The sequence below is a fragment of the Muntiacus reevesi genome, chromosome 2 (assembly GCF_963930625.1).
Source record: "Muntiacus reevesi chromosome 2, mMunRee1.1, whole genome shotgun sequence".
NCBI classification, from domain to species: domain Eukaryota; kingdom Metazoa; phylum Chordata; class Mammalia; order Artiodactyla; family Cervidae; genus Muntiacus; species Muntiacus reevesi.
In genome coordinates, this window is record NC_089250.1 from 260,851,362 (window position 1) to 260,874,368 (window position 23,007).

The 23,007-nt window shown below is 49.8% G+C and overlaps 2 protein-coding genes across 2 annotated transcripts; one reads left to right on the forward strand and one right to left on the reverse strand.

Moving 5' to 3' along the window:
- Positions 1–4,602: 4,602 nt before the first annotated feature.
- Positions 4,603–7,923, forward strand: NCCRP1 (NCCRP1, F-box associated domain containing). The gene is made up of 6 exons (XM_065919358.1): positions 4,603–4,894; positions 5,826–5,888; positions 5,977–6,028; positions 6,840–6,935; positions 7,511–7,649; positions 7,783–7,923. The coding sequence occupies exons 1-6, from the start codon at positions 4,603–4,605 to the stop codon at positions 7,921–7,923; spliced, it is 783 nt and encodes a 260-aa protein (XP_065775430.1).
- A 2,777-nt stretch (positions 7,924–10,700) lies between these two features.
- Positions 10,701–11,240, reverse strand: SYCN (syncollin). The gene has a single exon (XM_065919359.1). The coding sequence runs from the start codon at positions 11,238–11,240 to the stop codon at positions 10,701–10,703; it is 540 nt and encodes a 179-aa protein (XP_065775431.1).
- Positions 11,241–23,007: the final 11,767 nt, after the last annotated feature.

Here is a 23,007-nt window from a genome sequence, read left to right on the forward strand (position 1 = left end):
AAATCAACAAAGATATTCAATCTGTCCTCGACCTCGCCAGTCACTCCATTGTGCCACTCTGGTCCTGTCCACCCCCAGCTCCTTCCTATTGTTTCCCTGCACCCTCTGCCCTCACTCAGCTAGAGATCAGTTCATCCCTTCCAGCTGAAACTTTAACCACAGTTTCACTGTGAATTTATTACACTTTGGTAAATCCTACAGAGCTGCCCCCCAATGCTCTATCTGATCTCATCTCCCCTGTGCCCCCTCCATCGCACCCACACTGGCCTTCCTCTTGTTCCCCAAACCACCACATCTGGTCCTACCTTAGGGCCATTTACACTTGCCTGTTGCCCTCCTTTTCAGGTCTTTGCTTAAATGCCACCTCCTCCAAGAAGACTTCCCGGACCAACTCAGCTAAAACGGGCTCCCTACCACTCCTTTTCCCTGTCATTACATACCTTTTTCACCATCAAAGCATTTAGTGCTGCTTGTTAATTAGTTACTTATTGAGGACTAGGTGACTCTCAGGTGGTTGTAGGACCCCGTGCTGACATTGCTGAGCGTGCATCAGGTTCAATCCTGGTCAGGAAACTAAGAACCCACAAGCCAATGGCTCGGCCAATGAAAAAAGAAAGAAGAAAGAAAAATTCCTAAATTGTTTGAAGTCCTCATCACCTCCTCCACAAGAAAGCCACACAGGGATAGGAAGACTGCTTCTACCATTTTATCACCAACCACAGAGGGCTTGGCCACTTGTGGATGTTTAATAAGTACTTATTGGAAGAATAAAAGTTAGTAGCCTATGAGAGCCCACTATTCTACAGCTTGCCATTTTCACCCCACAGACTTGCGGCTAGATGGTAAAGAATCTGCCTGCCAATGCAGGAGACGCAAGAGACACACGGGTTCGATCACTGGGTCAGGCAGATCCCCTGGAGACGGAAACGGCAAGCTACTCCAGTATTCTTGCCTGGGAGATCCCATCGACGGAGGAGCCTGGCAGGATACAGTCCATGGGATTGCAAACAGTCAGACGTGACTGAGCAACCAAGCCAGAGGATGGGGAAGTTTGTTGCTATTTCCTTGTCTGTACGTCAGGCTGCCGGTATCCTTTTGGCTTTTTTTCTTACTGGGATATAATTTACATACAAGAAAATACACCCCATTAATTTTTTAAATTTTATTATTTATGGCTGAACGCAGGGTCTTAGTTCCCCAACCAGGGATTGAAACCTTTGCCCCCCTGCAATTGCAGCATGAAGTCTTAACCACTGGAACCACCAGGAGAGCCCCTAAGCCCTTTTTTTTCTTTTCCGTTGCACTGGGTCTTTGTTGCGGTGCTCAGGCTTTCTCTAGCTGTGGCAAGCAGGGGCAACCCTTTGTTGCGGTGCTCAGGCTATTCATTGCAGTGGGTTCTCTTGTTGTGAAGCAGAATCTCTAGAGCACGGACTTAGTATTTGTGGTGCTTAGGCTTAGTTGCTCCCAGACATGTGGGATCTTCTCAAGACCAGGTGATGGAACCCATGTCCCCTGCATTGGCAGGCGGATTCCCTAACCATTGGACCACCCAGGGAGGTCGCCCCCCACACACACCCATTCTAAAGACACAGTTTGATGAATTTTGGCAAGTGTATACTCCCGTATAACTACCCACCACAATTAAGATAAAGCGTTTTTTCTCACCCCAGAAAGGCCACCCCTCTGCCCTATAGCCCAGACAACCACCAACCTGCTTTCTTTTGCTTCTAGATTCACTGTTTCAGAGCTTGAGTCCCCCCCACTGGGACCTTTGCTGATCAGAAGGTGAAAGAAAGGAGACACTGGAGAGATCTAATGTTGAAAGACACTTGGCTCTGTATGGCTCCCGGATCGCTCAGATTTAAGTAAAAAATATTTCTCATAGTATGGGGGTGATAGGGTGGGTGTTTCTAAAATTTTCAGATTCTGGGTCCACAGGGGACTGAATTAGACTCCTGGGAGTAAGGTTTGAAAATACATTTTTTTTTTCTTTTAGCTCTGCCATGAGGCATGTGCGATCTTAGTTCCCTGACTAGGGATCGAACCCCATGCCCCCTGCATTGAAAGTGCAGAATCTTAATCACTGGACTATCAGGGAAGCCTGAAAATACATGTTTAAAATAAGTTTCCTGGTGAATCTAGTGAGCCCTAAAGTTTGGGGGATCACTTGATATGAGGATATGGGTGAGACAGAAGGGCATTCGGGGTAGAAAGAACTTTCGGAGCAAAATCCCTGAGATGGGAGAGAACAGGGACCAGAAATCCAGGGCCTCGAATGCTGGCAGAGAGCTGGGATTTTGCTCCTGAGGGCACTGGGGAGCCATGACAGGTTTTAAGCGGGGGAGTGACTACTTGTGTTTAACCTTTCATAAGACCCCTTTGACTGTGGCCCGTGTGTATGTGTGTGTGTGTGTGTGTGTGTGTTGTGTGTGTGTGTAAGAGAAGGGGGCTGAGGACCCCAGGAGTGAGACAATGTGGACACCAAGGCAGGAGGGGGGCAGAAGAGAGGAGGGGTGTTGATCCTCATTCCACCGATTTCCTGCCTTTTTTTTTTTTTTTTTTTTTTTTTTGGTCTCTGGCTCTGAGCCAATCCCTGCCCTGGATTCAGACCTGGGGACAGCTCTGACTCCACTAGACAGACACTCCTCCTCCTGACTCTGTCTTTTCCTCTCCTCCTCCGATGAAGGCAGGCAGGCGGCCAGGTCTGGGTGTGTGGTCTGTGCGCTTGCAGTGTTGGCGCAAGTATCTCCAGTTACGCGTGTATCATGGGCGTCTGCAAGCATTTTGGAAACACCTCTTGAGGACTCTGGGTGAGCAGGGATACTGCACATAAGTCAGCTTGTCCCCTTCTGTGGGTCCTTCCTCCCCCCAGGGCCCTGGCTAATTCCCAGCTTTCCCAGGATAGGTCACGTCACCTCTCTTGCCGCTCAGTTTCCCCAGCCAGTCCATGGAGGAAACTATTACCTGTCCCCACACCTCCCAGGGTTGTTGTAAGACTTAATGAGTTAAAGGCAGACACTCAGAAAATGTAACTATGTTCTCGCACCTGTTTCTGTGTGAGCCACTGTCTCTGGGGGAAATTTGAACCTGTTTCCCTGTGTATCACATGAGACTCCGTGTCCAATTTGCCACGTAGCAGCTGTGCAACCTTGGGTGAGTTACTAGACCTCTCTGAGTCTCAGTAACTGAGACTTCTACTCTCGGTTACAGAGACTTCTACAAAAGTAAGAGTCTGCAAAACGGGTATGACAATAGTACCTATTTCCTATGGAAGATATGGAGATTGAATTAATTACTCCACCTAAAGAATTTAGAACAATGCCTGGCACACAGGCGTTAATTACACGAGCATCATCATTTGGGTGTGAGCTCCACTCTGTGTGTCTGCAGAATGTGTCTGTCAGCATCTTGCGGAAATCTGGGGCGGGAAGCATATGGGGTTATCCGGGGTGGTATGGGACCAGGCCTGTGAGGGAGTCCTCTGTTTTTTCATCTGTGAAATGGGGATAACAACAGCTCCCTACTCTTGGTGTGCAAGCTGGATGCTGGGGTCCATGCGTCTGGTATGCAACTCCACATTCATTCACTTTTATCTTTTCTTTACATATAAAATGCCCGTAATAGTAGCACCTACGTTGTTAGAGGATGAAATGAACTTGTAAAAGCTTAGGACACATCTAGCAAGCAGAAAGCACTCACTGGGGCACTTGTTAGTGGTAACTTATGTGGGACTGAGCCTGTGCTTACCTGGGCGGGCTGTGGGATGTGGCAAGGGCATGTGGCCATGGGCATCTGGCCCTACAGGTTCCTCCACCACCCCACTTCCTCCGCACCCCGACCTCCTGCCCCCGCCATCGCTCCAGCCCTGACTCCAAACTCCCTATGACCTCCCAGGGAGGAGGTTTGGCCAGCCTGCACCACCTGCCCCAACCCCAGGAAGAGATGCAAGGCACCCCGATACCCAGGAGGGGTTACTACCTCCCTTCCTGACACTATCTCAGTGTCTCCCTCGGGTCCCCCATCTCTGTGACTCCCCATCTCTAGCTCAGGGTCTCTCCGGGTCTCTTCCTGTCCGCCCCCCCGCCCCCACTATGCTTCTGGGACAAGAAATATCAGGTCCCAAGTTTGTGTCCCAAGTGAGGGCAGAGGAGGAACAAGCAGAGGCGGGACTCCCCTCCCATCCCCACCCCTTACGGCATGCCCAGCTGACGGGGAGGTTGCGGGGGGGGGGGGGGGGAGGGCTTCATTAATTAAGCTCTCCTCCGGCCACGCGGGATGTTAATGAGGTGGATGGGCCTCATTAGCGAGCCGAGCCCTGGCATTAGCGCCTTGGTCACACCCCTCTCCAGGGCTGATGTCTGGGGAAACTGGAGCAGGAGGCTTGGGAAACGTAGCAGGGCTGGGACCCGGACTTCTGCAGGCTGGGAGAAGGAGGGGCTGGGACCTGGGTTCCCGAGCCCGAGGGAGGAGGGCCTGGGGACCCGGATCCTTCCCCCAACACACCCCTCTACTTAAAGGTCAGCCGAGGCGCTCCGCCCTCTCCCGCCCGGGGTTCACCCCGAACCCTGCGGAGGAGCCGGGACAGTCACCCAGACCCTAGCGATGGAGGAGGTGCGGGAAGGACCGGAGATCGGCGGCGGGATGGAGGAACCCGCGAGCCCCCAGGAGCCGGCGTCGCCGCCCCCGCCCCCGTCGCCGCCTTCGCCCGCAGCCCCCGAGACCCCCGGGCTCCCCGCGCCCGAGTCGCCAACCGAGGCCCACGCGCGGCAGCTGCTGCTGCAGGAGTGGGCGCCGCCGGGGGGGAGCCTGGAGCTGCCCCCGCGCCTCACCTGGAAGCTGCTATTCCTGCGGCGGCCGCTCTACCGCAACCTGCTGCGCTCGCCCAACCCCGAAGGTGCGGGGCCCTGGTCCGCTCGAGGCTGCAGCAGCCGGGAGGCCGCCACGCCTCCGTCTCCTTCCCCTGGGCTCGCTCACCTAGACCGTCGGTCTCGTCTTCTCTTTGTCTCCTTGTCTCTCTTGCTCTGTTTCCCCGTCTCTGTCTCTTGATGTCTCCCTCTGTGTTTTTATTCCTCTGCATCCTTCTCTGGGACTTCCCCGGTGGCACAGCGGTAAAGAATTCACCTGCACTGTAGGAGATGCAGGAGACGCGGGTTCGATCCCTGTGTCGGGGAGATCCCCTGGAGGAGGGCATGGCAACCCACTCCAGGATTCTTGCCTGGAGAATCCCATGGACAGAGGAACCTAGCGGGCTCCAGTCCATGGGGTCGCAAAGAAAATGACACGCCTGAGCGACAGAGCAGTCATGCATTCTAGCACTTCCTTCTCTGTCCCCTTTGCTCTCAGCTTGTCTCTTTGTCTCACTTGCATCTCTGTTTCTTTCTATATCTTGTGTCTCTATATCTCACAGGGTCTGTCTCACCCTGTATCTCTCCCTTCCTCCTCCCATGTTCAGTCGCTCAGTCATTCCTACTCTTTGCGACCCCATGGACTGCAGTACGCCAGGCCTCCCTGTTCTTCACTATCTCCCAGAACTATCTCCCTCCTCCCATATTCTCTCTCTTTTCCTTGGTTCCTCTCTTTCTCCCTCTGTTCTTCCCCTCTCGACACAATGCCCTCCCCCTCCGAGCACTGGCCCTCTGACCCCAGGACATTCTCAGGGCTCTCCCAGGGCCCTGACTCACTCCCCGCTGCCTGGCTGGGCTGGTCTGGCAGGCGGGGCACTGATTCCCGTCCTTCCAGCCGAGCCCAGCGGGCAGGGAGCGGGGAGCCTGCAGGAAGGAGGGCAGCTCAGCCCGCCTGAGGCTCCGCTTCCCTGCGCGTTTCAGGCATCAACATTTATGAGCCAGCTCCCCCTACCGGTCCCACCCAGCAACCCCTGGAGGCTCTGGGTAAGTGCCCGGAGGCTAGCCCCATGCTGTGGAGGGGGTGGCCCTGGAGAAGGGGCACGTTCTAATCCTTTGCTCCTCCACCCACCAGGCAATTTCCGCGGCTGGCACATCAGGACTGAGAAACTCCAGCAGAACCTCAGGTGAGTGGCCGGGACACACGTGGCCTGCATTTGATTCCCTCTTCCAGCCTCCCTCGCTGTGGGACCTGGAAAAGCTGTCTTTACCTCTCTGGGCCCCTGTCTTCTGCTCTGTAAACGGGATGGATCATAAAAGCATGCCCATAAAACACACGGCATAGGGTCTGGCTAGCTTGCACATAGTAGGTGTTCCATTTTGTGCTTAGTCACTCAGTTCGCGGCCAACTCTTTGCGACCCCATGGATGGAGCCCACCAGGCTCCTCTGTTCATGGAATTCTCTAGGCAGGAATACTGGAGTGGGTTGCCATTCCCTTCCTCCAGGGGATCTTCCTGACCCAGGAATCCAACCGGGGTCTCCGGCATTGCGGGCGGATTCTTTACTGCCTGACACACCAGGGAAGCCTAGCAGTTAATACTGTTCCTATACTCAGCCTCTTTCTGTGGGAACGGGAGAGTCACCCAGGCCACCAGCTGTCTGCATTTAAACCGGGCCCCCTTTCTGCACAGTGGGTGGGATGCTGCAACTCAGGGGCTCATAGTCACAGGCACTTGGGCTCAGCTCCGCCACGTCTTTGCTGCTCCATCTTGATAAGTCACTTCCCTGTCTGCACCGCGGTTTCCCCATCTGCAACACCGGGTTGCATCGCCCTCAGAGAAGCTCACAGGAACCGAGGCTGGGAGGTGCTGAGTGGGTGCTCAGTCCCCGGAGGCCAGCGCCCTTGACGTCTTTAGGAGGGTGCGACGATCAGGGTGCCCTGCTTCTGGGGGCCCGGCTGACCAGACGGCCTCCCTCCCCCGTGCCCTCTCTCGCAGCTGGACGGTGAAGCAGCAGTGCGTGGACCTTCTGGCCGAGGGCTTGTGGGAGGAGCTCCTGGACGATGAGCAGCCGCGTATCACGGTCATGGACTGGTGCGTGCCTCCGCCCCGCCCACCCGCCCAGCCAGGCTCCCCAAAGCGCATGCCTCGCCCCGTGCTCCCCGAGAGCCTCCTGCCACTGCGGGACCCAGCCCTTTCCATCTCTCTGGCCCCTTTGCTCTGAATCGTTCTGTTCTTGAAATGCTCCAGCCCAGAGCCTCTTCTTTCTTCCTTGGATGTTGGTCACCCTCTTTTCTTGAGATGGATTCCCCCCTCTATTTGGCTGTGTCTCACAGCTTAAGGGATCTCAGTTCCTCAACCAGGGATTGAACTCAGGCCACGGGGAGTCTTCCCTGACTCCCAAGCTGGGTCAGATGCATTATGCTCCAGTACCCCGAATGTCCCCTATCCCAGCCCTGACCATGCCTGATTGACGCTTCTTAATGACATGTCCACCTCCCCACTGGGCCATTATGAATTCCGTGAGAGCAGGGCAAGAAGTTGTCTTGGTCACTGCCGTGTCACAAGTGAGTGCCACATAGTGAGTGCCAGTGGGTGTGTGTGTGGAATGGCAATCGTACCAGGAGTGGGGGCTGTGGTGGCAGCTGAAGGCCTGCCCGCAACCCCAGGTTCGAGGACAGCCGACTGGACACGTGTGTGTATGAGCTGCACGTCTGGCTGCTGGCCGCTGACCGAAGCACAGTCATCGCCCAGCACCACGTGGCCCCCCGCTCCTCTGGGAGAGGCCCTCCCGGCCACTGGATCCAGGTGAGACGCCCTACCCTGGCCACCACCCCCATATATGCTTTCGTGTCCCAAGGCCTCACAGAGGGAGGAGGGAGGAGAGCAGGGTTTGTGGGTCCCTAATAAGAACTTCTTCCTGACCCTGGTGCCGCCCCAGGTGTCCCACGTATTCCGCCAGTATGGCCCCGGTGTCCGCTTTGTCCACTTCCTGCACAAGACCAAGAACCGGATGGAGCGCGGTGGGCTGCGGCGGACCAGGGTGACTGACTCTTCTGTGTCCGTGCAATTCCGGGAGTGATTGGCTGACCCTGGGCCCCTCCTGACCTCTTATATGATGATACAAGATACCAACCCCTCAGCAACTTCTTATTCCCTTATCACTTCTGATATCTTAGCATCTCTCTGATCCCCTAGCAGCTCCCTAAGCCTTAGAAGTCCCTAACCCTTAGTACCTCCTGACCCTGAGGCTCCACCATGTTCCCTGAGCATCCCCCTTCTCCCTTTATACCCTCCTGTCCCCTTGGCTGCTCCTGGATCACATACTACCTCCTATGCCCTGTAATCCTGCCTGGCCCTTGGCTTCTCAGTTGCATCTTCACACATCTTTGAATTGTCTGTCTTGCTGGCATCTTTGCTGCACTCTCTGCATGAGGGCAGTGGCCACTTCTTCCTGAGTCAGTGCTTGACAAGATAATAGGGGCTCAATAAACCTTTGTTGACTGAATGAATAAATACATGTGCCCAAGGAATGCTGTCTCCCTGGTGTTTGCTCCTTAGAACTTCACCGAGTTCACGTCCCACTTGCATGTCCTCTAATCCATGATCTCCAGCGCCTCCCTTGACCTCTGATCTCTTATGTTCCAAATTTATGGCCTCGTAGCATCTCTACTGGAGAAGGCAATGGCAACCCACTCCAGTACTCTTGCCTGGAAAATCCCATGGATGGAGGAGCCTGGTGGGCTGCAGTCCATGGGGTCGCTAAGAGTTGGACAGAACTGAGCCGTTTCACTTTCACTTTTCACTTTCATGCACTGGAGAAGGAAATGGCAGCCCACTCCAGTGTTCTTGTCTTGAGAATCCCAGGGACAGCGGAGCCTGGTGGGCTGCCGTCTATGGGGTCGCACAGAGTCGGACACGACTGAAGCGACTTAGCAGCAGCAGCAGCATCTCCACTTACTCTTCTTCCATGTCTCCTAACTCTCACAGTGTCCCCAGATTTCCTTTCTCCCCCCAATCCCATGTTATCATCCCCCAGAGCTATCCCTCTACTTCTCCTCCTCCCAAGACCCCTCATTGCTCTTCTCTTACTCCTCCAGATCCCCCAAACCCAGGTACTCATCAAGGGTCCTTATCCTTAGGAGTCGTAAATTGCAAATTTGAATTTTCACAAATATGCAGATTAGAATGAAAGTGTTCTCCATGTGTTGGAACCTGGGGTGTTAAAAGTATTTCACAACCCAAGAGTACTGGGCTGTGGGCAGATCACAAAACAGACCCTGGACCTACATGGGGCAGAGTCCTTGAAGGCCTCTTACCATCCTACATATGAATCCTGAGAGTGTCTTGAGGTCCCTGGCAGGCCTGAACACCTGGTGTGGGGAGGGGGGGATTCAGAAAGTGGCTATCCACCAAAAAGTGTGGAAAGCATTTCAGTGTTTAACAATCAGCCAGCAGTGTGACTTCTCTAGTGGTCCTGTGGCTAAGATTCTGAGCTCCCAAGGCAGGAGGCCCAGGTTCCATCCTTGTTCAGGGAACTAGATCCCATGTGCCACAGCTAAGACCCTGCGTGCATGCTCAGTCATGTCCGACTCTTTGCAACCCTCCAGGTTCCTCTGTCCATGGAATTTTCCAGGCAAGAATACTGGGATGGGTTGCCATTTCCTACTCCAGGGGATCTTCCTGACCCAGGTATTGAACCAGTCTCTTGCATCTCCTGCATTGGCAGGCAGATTCTTTACTATTGCACCACCTGGAAAGCCCATGACCTGGTACAGACAAACAAATCAATATTTTAAAAAATCAGCCAGCAGGACCACTACTTGTCACGCAGATGCCCTATGGGTATGTGCACGTGTGTGCACACCTAAATCCGTGCGTGTGCCCCCACAGGATCTACACATGTGTCCCCATCCACAGCAGGTACTGTTCCAGGTGTGGGCTAACCCAGCCCTGACCACCCTGCTCCCTCCTCCATTCCCAACTCCACATCTGCGTGGACTTGGACCCAGACACAAGCAGATGGCAGACAGGGATGGCTTCATAAGAGCTGTATTACAGGGAAGGCAAGATGAGGGCAGGCAGAAACCTCTGTTCTCCTGGGTCTTACCGACTTCAGCAGACCCCACGAATAAGGCCAAGTGAGGGGCTCTGCACTCGTGAGGGCTGGAGATGAGTGATCTCGTAAGGTGTCATTTGCAACTGCAACAGAATCGAAAATTATTGCCAGGGGGTGCCAGGGCTTCAGAGATTTATAGTAGGAGGGATTCTAGAAGCCTGAGATGGGCTTGGGGGCTGGGGCTGGGCTCCAAGTTCAGGGGCTAGGCATCCTGGCCTAAGAGTTTGGAGCTGGGGGTTCTTGGAGTTCTTGGGGGTAGAGGGTCAGGTGGGTGGTTTTAGAGGGTGTCCTGGCTAGATCTAGGGCCGCGGGGCCTGTGAGTTTGGATATGTGAGTCCAGGGTGGGCTCAGGGGCCTCCAAAGCTGGGCCTGGAGGCTTCAGAACCTTAATGGGGGCTACTGGAACCAGTTTCTGGGGCCAAGGCTGATGTAGAGGATCTAGAAGAGTGGAGCGTGAGGGCTAGATAGAAGTCTGGGGTCTTAAGGTCTGGGTCAGTCAGGTTTAGAATCTGGGAGCCCCAGAGTTGGGTCTGAGAGCCCTGGGATCTGACGACCTAGGGGGTGGGGAAGGACTAGCTTCGGTTCTAGGGGCTTCAAAGTGAGGGGGTTGATGGCTTCCCGTCACTAGGCTAGGTCTGAGGACTACCCTCCCCTGAGAGCGCAGCCGTCTGGTGGGTAGGATTCAGGGAGGTGGGAGGGAGAGCTCCCAGAATGAAGACTGGATTAAGAGTCTGGGAATCTCAGAGTTGGGTCTTGGAGATCCAAGGGGCATGGGCTTGGGAGAGGGGGCATGGGGGAGAAGGGGGACCTCGGAAACTGCTTCTAAGGCGCTCAGTTTGGGTCAGAGGCTCAGGGGTCTGGGTGGTGGGGCCGGCGGGCGGGCACCTGCAGTAGACCGAGGAGATGGCGTTGGACCAGTCCCCGAAGAGGCCGCGGCGGTACTCCTCCAGGCGCGGGTAGCTACCGGCCGAGAACTTGCGCGACTTGCCCTCCTTGCCGCGACGGGACCACACGGTGAGCTCGCAGCGCTGGCCCACCACGACCGAGGAGATGACGTTCGTCCAGTCCGAGGGCAGGTAGGGCAGGTCGGCGCCCGACTCCAAGGAGAGCACGGCGCCGGCGCAGCAGTTCTCGTAGTAGGGGTCGCTCTTGTCGTAGAGCTTGGCGCACGTGCGCGTCCCGTTGGCGTTCGTCAGGTCGGCGGACGCCGGGCAGGCGCCTAGGACGCCGGGGACGGCCGCCAGGGCCAGGGTCAGCAGCAGTGGGCACAGCGGGAACATGGTGACGCTGCGGGACCCGAGCTCCCGCTCCCTTTTATGCGCCCGACCCGTGGGAAGCGAAAAGCTGCGAGATAAGGGCTTGGGGGAGCGAAGGCGAGGGCGCGCGGGAGCAGGGAGACTTCCCAGACTACATCAGAACCCACCGCCGCTGCATACAGGATGGACTTTATTTGCATAAAATTCAGCCGCTCAAGACGGAATGTAGCAAATGACAGGACCTGTGGCTTGGAATACAGAGGGTAGCATAGGGTTAATAGTTATAGAGGGGAGGAGCTCTTAAAAACTGACATCGAACGGACAACCTATCCCCCTTCCAAATAGGGAGAGGCCCAAAGAGCCGGAGGGGAGCTGGGCCTCCGCGCTGGGCCCTACCCTTCCCCCTAGCCAGGCCCTTGGGAAAGGAGAAGCTGGAGATAAGGAGAGACAAACCCTGGAGGGGAAGGGAGAGAGGGGAGGCAGATGAGAAGGGAGTCGCCCCCACCTCCCCAGGAGCAGATCTTCCAGAGCAATTGAGAAATTAGTTAGACATATTTGCAGGACTAAAATCATTGCAAGGTAACATACAAAAGGCTTGGGGGGAAAACTTGCAACACTTGGGACAGCACAGAATTAGTAGCTATTATATATAAAGATGGAAAGAATACAGGGAAGAACTGTATAAAAAAGATCTTAATGAACCAGATTACTACAATGGTGTGGTAAGTCACCCAGAGCCAGACATTCTGGAGTGCGAAGTCAAGTGGGCCTTAAGAAGCACTGCTGTTAATAAAGCTAATGGATGTAATGAAATTCCAGCAGAACTATTCAGATCCCTAAAGGATGATGGTTTTGCATTCATTATGCCAGCACTTCTGGAAGACCCAGAAGTGGCCATAGGACTGGAAAAGGTCAATCCTCATTCCAGTTCCCAAGAAGAATGTACTAAATGTACCAAAGAATGTGCTAACCATCGGATAATTGCACTCACCTCCCATGCTAGTAAGGTCATTCTTAAAATTGCACGTGCTAGGTAGGCTTCAGCATTATTCGAACCAAGAACTTCCATATGTCCAAGCCGGGTTTAGAAAAGGAAGAGGAACTAGAGAACAAATTGCCAGCGTTCGCTGGATTATAAAGAAAGCAAGGGAATTTCAGAGAAACATCTATCTCTGTTTCATCGACTATGCTAAAACCTTTGTGTGGATCATGATGAACTGTGGAAAGCTCTTAGAGAGATGGGAATACCAGACCATCTTACCTGTCTCCTGAGAAACCTGTATGCGGGTCAAGAAGCAACAGTTAGAACCCTATATGGAACACCTGATGGTTCAAGATGGAGAAAGGAGAATGACAGGGCTGTCTGCTGTCATCCTGTTTGTTTAACCCATATGCTGAGCACATCAAGAAAAATGCTGGGCTGGATGAATTACAAGCTGGAATCAAGATAGGCGGGAGAAACATCAACAATCTCAGATATGCAGATGATACCACTCTAATGGCAGAAAGTGAAAAGGAACTAAAGAGCTTCTTGTTGAGGGTGAAGGAGGAGAGTGAAGGAGCCGACTTAACACTACATGTTAAAAATACTAAGGTCATGGCATCCAGCCCCATTACTACATGGCAAATAGAAAGGGAAAAGGTGGAAGTAGTGACAGATTTTCATTTCTTGGGCTCCAAAATCACTGTGGACAGTGACTGCAGCCATGAAATCAGAAGATGATTGCTCCTTGGCAGGAAAACAATGACAAACCTAGACAGTGTGTTGAAAAGCAGAGGCATTGCTCTGCCGAGAAAGGTCCATATAGTCAAGGCTATGGTCTTCCCAGCAGTCACGTACGGTTGTGAGGGCTGGACCGTAAAGAAGGCAGAACACCAAAGAATTGATGCCTTTGAACTGTGGTGCTGGAGAAGACTCCTGAAACTTCCTTGGACAGTAAGGAGATCAAACCAGTCAGTCTTAAGGGAGATCAATCCTGAATCTTCACTGGAAGGACTGATGCTGAAGCTGAAGCTCCAGTATTTTGGCCATCTGATACAAACAGACAACTCATTGGAAAAGTCCTTGATGCTGGGAAAGATTGAAGGCAGAAGGAGAAGAGGCGTCAGAGGATGAGATGGTTGGACAGCATCACCGATGCAAAGAACATGAACTTCGGCAAACTCCAGTCAATAGTGAGGGACAGGGAGGCCTGGCATGCTGCGGTCCCCAGGGTTGCAAAGATTTGGATACAACTGGGCGACTGAAAAACAACAGCAACATATATAAAGAGGGCTTACAAACTGACAAGATATCAAGCACCCTCTGCCACCTAACCCAAGAAGGACAAGTCAAGGAAGGGGAGAGGGAAGGAAGAAGCTGCCACTGCCCCCCACCCCAGAATTCTCACTCCCAGGGAACTAGATTTTCTTCACCAAGATTAGAAATCTTGCATCTATAAAATAAGCAACGGACTTCCCTGGTGGTTCACTGGCTAAGACTCCACACTCCCAATGCAGAGGCGCTGGGTTCCTTCCCTGGTCAGGGCACTAGATCCCGCATGCCACAACTAGGACACAGCACAGCCAAATAACTAGATTTTTTTTTCTAATAAAATAAACAAAGGATAGGTTAAACTGTATAAAACTTAAACCTTTTGTATAGCAACAAATAAAAAAGCATAATCTGGGGGAAAATAGACAATTTTTGTAACATGAATGTTTACTGGTCAGCAAGTCAAAATGGTACAAACCAAAGGCAAAATTAAGGGGCTGCACAGAAAGGTTAGGGAGGCTAGGACCTCAAGGACATGAGGCCCCTGGCATCTGGGAGTCTGGCCAAGGCCCTGCAGAGGCTCTCTGGAGTCCCTGGTCTCTTGCCAGATGAGAACAGGGTCAGGTGTGTGAATGAGCTGGTCAGATAGGTAGTGGTTTAAGTCTGCGGTTCTGTGGGTGAGTCCAAGTCTGGGTCTCAGTTTCCTCACCTGTAAAATCGGTGACATTTCTTCCTACACTATAGGATTGCTGTGAAGATTACAAGGGATAGTAGAAAAGTATGGGGGCTAAAGGAATAGCCCATGGAGCCAGGCTGCCTGAAGCTAGATCCCAGCACCTCCACGAGCTTTCGCTGTGACTCTTCCTCAGGGTCTCATGGAGACAAGGACGGACATTATCCACCTCAGGATGCTGGTGTAAGGAGTAAATGAAATAATCCACATAACAGCACTTAAAGTAGGGCCCTTGCTATGTGCCATGAGTGTTTGCCTATTCTTCTTTTTTTTAATATTTATTTATTTGGCTGCGCTGGGTAACAGTCGTGGTGCATGAGATCTACAGTCTTAGTTGCAGCATACTGAATCTTGAGCTGCAGCTTGTGGGATCTAGTTCCCTGACCAGGGACTGAACCCGGGCTCCCTGCTTTGGAAGTTCGGAGTCCTTAACCTCTCGACCACCAGGGAAGTCCTTGCCATATTCTTATTATGAAAACCCTTAGCATGGTGCCTGGCTCACGACAAAGGTCAACATACACCAGCACCCCACCACGCTGACAACAATCTGCTGTTATCCACAGCCACTCAGCCAACCCTGCTTCCTCTTGTTCTCCTAGACACCGTCTTCTGCCTTGCACAGGGTAATGGAGGAGCTACAAGCCAAAGGCTGGAAACACTAAGAACTAGGTTCAAATTTTGACTGTCACCTTACTGAATGACCTTGGGCAAATGAACTCATCTCTCTGAACGTTTCCTCCTATCTTCCATAGGATAATACAAAATGATGATAGAAACAGAAAATGCTAATAGAATTACTATATAAGGTAATTTATAACCAATAAAATATTATTTAAAATATTAGGAGCAATTCACCTAATTATTTATAAATATAATATACGAACTTATTTGTGATGGTGAATAAATACAGTAGTATAAATATAAATATGTTGTTGTTTAGTCGATAAGTTGGGCCTGACTCTTTTGTGACCCCATGGACTGTAGCCCGCCAGGCTTCTCTGCCCATGGGATTTCCCAGGCAAGAATAGTGGAGTGGGTTGCCATTTCCTTCTCCAGGTATCTTCCCTATCCAGGGATTGAACCCACATCTCCTGCATTGACAGGTGGATTCTTTGCCACTGAGCCACCTGGGAAGCCCCAAATATATTTATAAATGGCAGTATAAATATAACATAAAAAAGTACAAATATAAGTACCAAGAACAGTGCCTGGCACATGGTAAATGCACAATTAACATTAGGACTATTCTTACAATAGTTAGGACTATTCTTACAATGATTCTGAGACCCTGTACCCTGGCCTGACCTGGCCCCAAATCAAACCTGGATCCTTCTCCCTCCTTTCCTCTCGTGACTATGAAATCTAATCTCCAGCTGCTAACTTCCCAGAGGGCCTTCTTAACTTCAAGGACACACAGTCCCTACCCTCCCACCTCTGTGAGGGCTGGACTTGGGGACAGACACAGTCACCCAGAGCCCCGACGACCCAGAAGGGCCGTGAACTTCAGACACAGAGAGCAACATGGGATGGTCAGGAGACCCTGACAGGGACAGGAACGCAGGGCCCTCTGAGGCACAGCAGACAGCCAGAGTCAGAGAGAGACCCAGGGCATGGGCACAGCATCCCCAATCCAGGAACACACACACGAGTTGAGGGAAGGTAGGGACACCCCTTCACGCAATCAGTATCACTGATGGTCACTGATACTCACTGGTGAATCCTAGAGGATTAAGTGTAGACATATGCTTGATACACAGTGCCAGAGAAACACGGCCTCAATGATGTCTTGCCAACAGAATCACACGCCCACCATCACTGACAAAGTCCCAGTTCTCAACCACTCCCACCCTATGCTCTATGAAATCTCAAAATCGCAGAACTCCATGCAAACATCTAACATGCCCACGTGAGCACCCACTAGGCATCTTCCTCTGGAAACAATCTCCTTGCTGTTAGTAACATAAACTGGACAAATGGTAGAAAAATAAAGATCTTACTGCACTTTTTTTTTCTTTAAATGAAAGAATGTCCTGCCCTTGAGGAGCCCATGAGCCCTTGAGAAAGTTAGATGGTAAATCAATAATTCGAACACAATGAAGAGAGCTATTACAGGAGCGTTGCAAAGGACTCCGGGAATGCAGTGGGAAGAACAGCAGGGTTTTTTTTTTAAATTCACTGATATATTTTTATTTGAACAATATGAAAAAAAATTCCCTTTTTACATCTCATGTCTTGATTTGACATTTTTCATCAGACCATAAAAAATAGATGGGTATACATGTGAAAGTGCCAATAGAAGAAAAAAGAAAGTTTTGTCTCAATCTGAGTAGAATCTGAACATAAATAACATTATGAAAATGCTAAATATGTTGCATGAATACTGGAAAATATTCAGATCAGTACTTAAATTTACACTGGATCACTGGAATGAATCACTTTTTAAATGACAGATCACTGAGAGGGGTCATTTCTATATAATTCTCAAGGGCTGATACAACCCTCCAAACCAGCTCTGACTGTTTGATTTGGAAGCAACAGTTCTCAAAACGTGATCGCTGGACCAACAGCACCCATCAGCATTCCCTGGAAACTAGTGAGAAATGTAGATTCTCAGCTCCACCCCAGTTCTATGAATCAGAAACTCTAGGGATGGGGTCCAACAGTCTGCGCTTGTTTGTTTGTGGCTTTGTTTCCAGGGGGTGCTGTCCAGACTGGCTTGAGGGATTTTAGTTCCCAACACACGGCCTGGACTGTAAAAGCACAGAGTCCTAACCACTAGACCCTCAGGGAATTCCCAACACTCTGAGATTGTTTGTTTGTATAAGATTTATTTATTCAGTTATGACTGTGCTAGATCGTCACTGCTGCACTCCAGCTTTTCTCTAGTTGCAGTGAGCTGGGCTACTCTCTAGTTGCAGAGGCTTCAGTAGGAGCAGCTCCCAGGCTCTAGAGCACAGGCTCAGTGGTTGTAGCAAACAGACTTAGATGCTCTGAAGCATGTGGGATCTTCCTGGAGCGGGGATCAAACTTGTGTCCCCTGTGTTGGTAGGTGGCTTCTCAGTCACTGGACCACCAAGGATATCCTCCAACAGTCTGAGTTTTAAATGCCCTCCTGGGGACTTGATGCTGGAGTTTGAGAACCCTGGGTCAGGGATTTGGTCTTCGAAGACTTCATAAGTCACTGTTTATTATATCTAGAATTTTCCGTAGTGATAGCTCCATTTGCTCAACTCCTACAAAGTTTATTTCATATAATTTTCCAAACAAGTTAAGCCAAATTCCATTAGCAATAGAAAAGGGAACATCTCTTGGGTTCCATGATGGAGTCTCATTAGACCATACCTGGAAGCCAAATTTCTGGAATGTACTTGAATCTTCTCCAGTGCAGACAAAAGGTCTCTCATCATCTAACTTCAAGACACACAGCTGAAGACCATTTCTCAGCTACACCTGCTTCAGGTGAGGCACCTATCTGGAAGGCTCCCTGGGTCCCATGGTCCCCTCGTGCTCTAGGCCAGGGCTACTCAGACTTACTGATGTGTACATCCCCAGTCACTTCAGTTGTCCCTATGAACAGTGGCCCACCAGGCTCCTCTGTCCATGGGATTCTCCAGGCAAGAATACCGGAGTGGGTTTCCATGCCCTCATCCAGGGGATCTTCCCCTGCCAGGGATCCAACCTGCATCTCTTAGGTTTCTAGCATTAGCAGATGGGTTCTTTACCACTAGCGCCACCTGGGAAGCCACACTCAGCCTTCACTGTGCCCCAAATTACTTGGGGGTGAGGTGGGGTGGAGAGGGTCCTTTTAAGATAATTTAGCAGGTCTGGGGTAGGATTTCGGTTCGGTGTCTTCTACCAGCTGGCAGTGCTGGGGACCATTAAGCAAGGCTGACACTCCCATCTGAGACAGATAGAGCCAAGAATTTGACTCCAGACAGGCAACCTGCCACCAGGAGTGTATGGAGGAATTCAGAGGTGATCAAGGCTGGGGAGGAGCGGTAGGGAACCCCGGGACACCATAGGGGAGAGAAAATCTAATGAAATTTCAGAGCAACCCGTGGAGGAAGCAGAATCTGAAAACCCTAAACCAAATCTGGGGAGGAGGCGGAGTTTCGCGGGCTGCCGGCCGGGCGAGGGGAGGCTGGGCGCACCCGCGAGGTGGCGCCGAAGCTCAGAGATTCGTGGAGCCCGCTGGGGAGAGCTGGAACCTCGGGTTCAAAGCCCGACTCTGCCACTTACGGGCTGCCTGAACTTGGGAAGCTACTCAGCGTCTGTGAGCTTCAGTTTCCTCTCGTGTGAAGTCGAGACAATACACACAGAAGCTAGTTCCCTCTTCTAGTTCTGAGACTTGTAAGGAGCGTTTCCTTTCGTTTTATTTTTGTACAGTTGTTAAAAGTTACACTCCATTTACAGCTATTATAAAATACCAGCTATATTCCCCGTTCTGTAACACATCCTTGGCCTATCTCACACCCGGTGGTTTGTGCCTCTCGCTCCCCCACTCCCATTTTGCCCTTCCCGCTTCCCCACACTGGTAACCACTAGACTGTTTTCTGCGTCTCCTTTTTTTGTTTTGACGCCTCAGCTGTGAGATCTTCCTGACTATTGGACGGCTAAGGAATTCGCTGTTTCTTTTTTTGTTGTATCTTTTAGATTCCACATATAAGTAATACCATACAGTAGTTGTCTTTGTCTTATTTCGCTTAGCCTAAAATACCCTCTAGCTTCAGCCTTGTTGCTGCAAATGGCAAAACTTCAGAAGCTTTCCTTTTCTGTTGCTTATATTGGTCGTTGGTACATTCTCTCTTTTCCTCTCATTTCTCGTTTTATTGAGATATGTTGACATGAAAGCGAAAGTGTTAGTTGCTCAGTCCTGTCCGACTCCCACCCCCCTCCATGAGGCTCCTCTGTCCATGGGATTCTCCAGGCAGAAATACTAGAATGGGTAGCCATTCCCTTCTCCAGGGGATTTTCCCCACCCAGGGATCGAACCCAGGTCTCCTGCATTGCAGGCAGATTCTTTACAGTCTGAGCCACTAGGGAAGCCCATAATTGACATATAGTATTGTGTATGTTTAATGTCTACAATGTAATGGTATATGTATATATTGTGAAATGATTGCCACAGTAAGTTTAGTTAACATCCATACCCTCAATTACATTTTTTCCCTTGTGGTGAGAACTGTTAAGATCCCCTCTCTTAACAACTTTTTTTTTTTAATTTATTTATCTATTTTGGCTGTGCTGGGTCTTTGTTGCTGCCCCAGCTTTTCTCTAGTTGTGTCAAGCAGGGGCTACTCTCTAGTTACTTCTCTTGTTTTGGAACATAGGCTCTTTCTAGGGCACTCTGATATCAGTAGTTGCACTTGAAGGCTTTAGATCACAAGCTCAATCGTTGTGGCCCACGAGTTTAGTTGCTTTGAGGCATGTGGCATCTTCTCGGATGAGGGATTGAACCTGTGTCTTCTGCATTGGCAGGTGGATTCTTTACCACTGAACCACCAGGGAATCCAGCAACTTTTAAATATACAATATAGTATTGTTAACCATAGTCACCATGCTGTACGTTACATCCCAAGGACTTACCTATGTTATAACTAGAACTGTTTCCCTTGTGACCACCTTTATTCATCCATCAATCTGTTCTTGGTTTCTGTATGAGTTCAGCTTTTTGTCTGTTTTTTAGATTCCACATAAAAGTGAGATCAGGCAGTCCAATGGTTAAAACTCTGCACTCCCAATGCAGGGGAACTAGGATCCCACACGCCTCACAGTGCAGGAAAAAAAACAAAAAAAGGTGAGATCATGCAGTGTTTGTCTTTCTCTGCCTGACTTACTTTACTTAGCATAATGCCATCCATGCTGTTTCAAATGGCAAGATTTCCTTCCTTTTTTACGGCTGAATTTTTTTCATCAGCTTTGAGATGTAATTGCAATTTTTTTTCAAATTACTAGTGATAACCAACACTTAGCTTTATAGATCCTCTCTATTGTATATTTGTGTTTTTTCTTTAATTTGATCTTATTTCATTAATAATAACACGTAGCATTCATTTCTATTGTGCATTTGGTTTTTACTCTTTTTTTTTTTTTAATGTATTATGCTGTTCTTATCCTAACGTTTGAGACTGATGTTTAGCTTGCTAATTTTCAGCTTTTTTTTCTTTTCCCACATTTGTATTTAATGCTTCCTACTTCCTCTGTGAGATTGTTGTGAAGCTTACATAAGATAATGTGTCGTGTGCCAAGATTGTATCAGGCACACAAAAATTCTCAGTTTGTTGACTATTAATGTTGATGCTGGTTTTGATTATCATTATTAATGTGATAATTATCGTTATTTTCTCCCTTAAAAACAGAAAGATTCAGGAGAAGAAAACTGGATCGATTATGTGTTAGTTTTCTATTGATGCCAAAACAAATGATTACAAACTTAGTGGTTTAAAGCAACACAGGGACTTCCCTTGTGGTCTATTGGCTAAAACTCTGTACTCCCAGTGCAGGGGACCGGGGTTCAATTCCTGGTCAGGGAACTAGATCCTACACGCAACAACTAAAGATCCCACATGCTGCAAGGAAGATCGAAGATCCCACATGTATGACCTGGTGCAACCAAAAACAAATAAATAAATACTCAAAAAAAAAAAAAAAAAGAAGTCTATTTCAAGAGGTAAATATAATAGTTAAATAAAATGAAGATTTATTATCTGACAGATATGGAGATCAGAAATCTAAAATGGATCTCCCTGTGCCAAAAATCAATGAGTCTCACTGGGATAAAATCAAGCCTACTTCTAGAGGTTCTAGAAAACAATCTGTTTCTTTGCATTTTCTAGTTTCTAAAGGCCACCTACATTCCTTAGCCTGTGGCCCCTTCCTTCTTCAAAACCAGCAACATAACATCTTCAAACCTCTCCCTGACTTTGAAGGAACTTTATGATCACATTGAACTCACCCAGATAATGCAGGATAATTTCTTTATATTAATGTCAGCTGATTAGCAACTTATATTCTATCTACCACCATATCTCCCCCGTTCCGTGTAATATAACATATCCACAGGGACTAGGGACTGGGAAAGGGCATCTTTGGCAGGGATGTTTTACTGTCTATCACAAATTAGCATTTGATTTTCCTGAAAATAAATTTTCTTCTCTTTTGTGTGAAGACAGGTGCTACTCAAGCTGTCTGGGGCTCCACAGTGTGAAGGCCCAAGCTTCTTCTATTTTGTTGCTCCATAATCAATATATGGCTTCCTCTTCATGGTCCAAGATGATTTCTTGAACTCCATCTTTCCATCCCTACTCCAGACAACAGATGAAGAATACAAGGGAGGGAAGAAGAGAATGTTCTATTCTTTAAGAGCTCTTTCTAGAAGTGATACATGATACACCTGTCCCCACCCTACTGTCAGAACTTAGTTATAGGTGAGCATACGATGCCATAAGAAGTTGAGTCGTGGACTTCCCTGGTGGTCCAGTGTTGAAGAATCCACCTGTCATTGCAGGGAACACTGGTTTGATCACTGGTTTGGTCCAGGAAGTTTCCACGTGCCATGAGGCAATCAAGCCCACATACCACAACTACTGAGCCTGCGTGCCCTAGAGCCCAAGCTCTGCGATGAGAGAAGCCACTGCAATGAGAAGCCTGTGCGCTGAAACTAGAGAGTAACCCATGCTCACTGCAACTAGAGAAAGCCCATGTGTAGCTATGAAGACCCAACACAGCCAAAAATTAATTAGTTAATTAATTAATTAAAATTTTAAAAAAGATTAGCCATATGCCTGGTGGAAAGTCAAGTTTCCTGTTCCTGAAGGAAGATGAGACATTGATGTATTCGATACTGATTAGATATTGAAGTATTGTCGCATTGCTTGGGTAAGAGGCAGGTTGAGGGATGAGAGGCAGTCACATAGGACACAAATCTCCAGGGGGGGAAAGGGAATTCAGCCTTTCCATCACCTGGGTACAGTAGAGGGAATTTTGACTGTGGTAGGCTGATCAGTATCAGTATCAGTTCAGTCACTCAATCACTCAATCTTGTCCGACTCTTTGCGACCCCATGGACTGCAGCATGCCAGGCTTCCCTGTCCATCACCAACTCCCGGAGTTTACTCAAACTCATGTCCATCGAGTCGGTGATGCCATCGGACCATCTCATCCTCTGTCATCCCCTTTTTCTCCTGCCTTCAATCTTTCCCAGCATCAGGGTCTTTCCCAGCATCAGGATCCCACCTGGGTACAGTAGAGGGAATTCTGATTGTGGTAGGCTGATAATGGCCTCCAAGGATATCCAGGTCCTCATCCTGGAACCTGTGAATGTGACCTTTTCTTGGCAAAAGAAACTTTGCACATGTAATCGAATTAAGGCTCTTGAGATGAGGAGGTTGTCCTGGATTAGCTGTGTGCCTGCTGAGTCAGAGACTGCAATGATGTTCTTTGAAGATAGGTAAGGGGCCACAAGCCCAGGAACATAGGTGGCCACTAGAAGTTCAAATAGGCAAGGAATCGCATTTTTCCCAGAATTCTCCCTAAGGAATCAGCCCTATTGACACATTGATTTTGGTCCTTTAAGACTCGTTTTGGGGACTTCCGTGGTGGCCCAGTGATTAAGAATTCCCGTTGCAATGCAGCGGATGTGGATTCAATCCCTGGTCCAGGAACTAAGATCCGACATGCTGTGGAGCAATTAAGCCCGCACAACAGAATTACTGAGCCCCAGTGCTGCAACTAGAGAGTCCCTGCACTGCAGCAAAAGGTCCCACATGATACAACGAAGATCTGCATGCTGCAACTAAGACCTG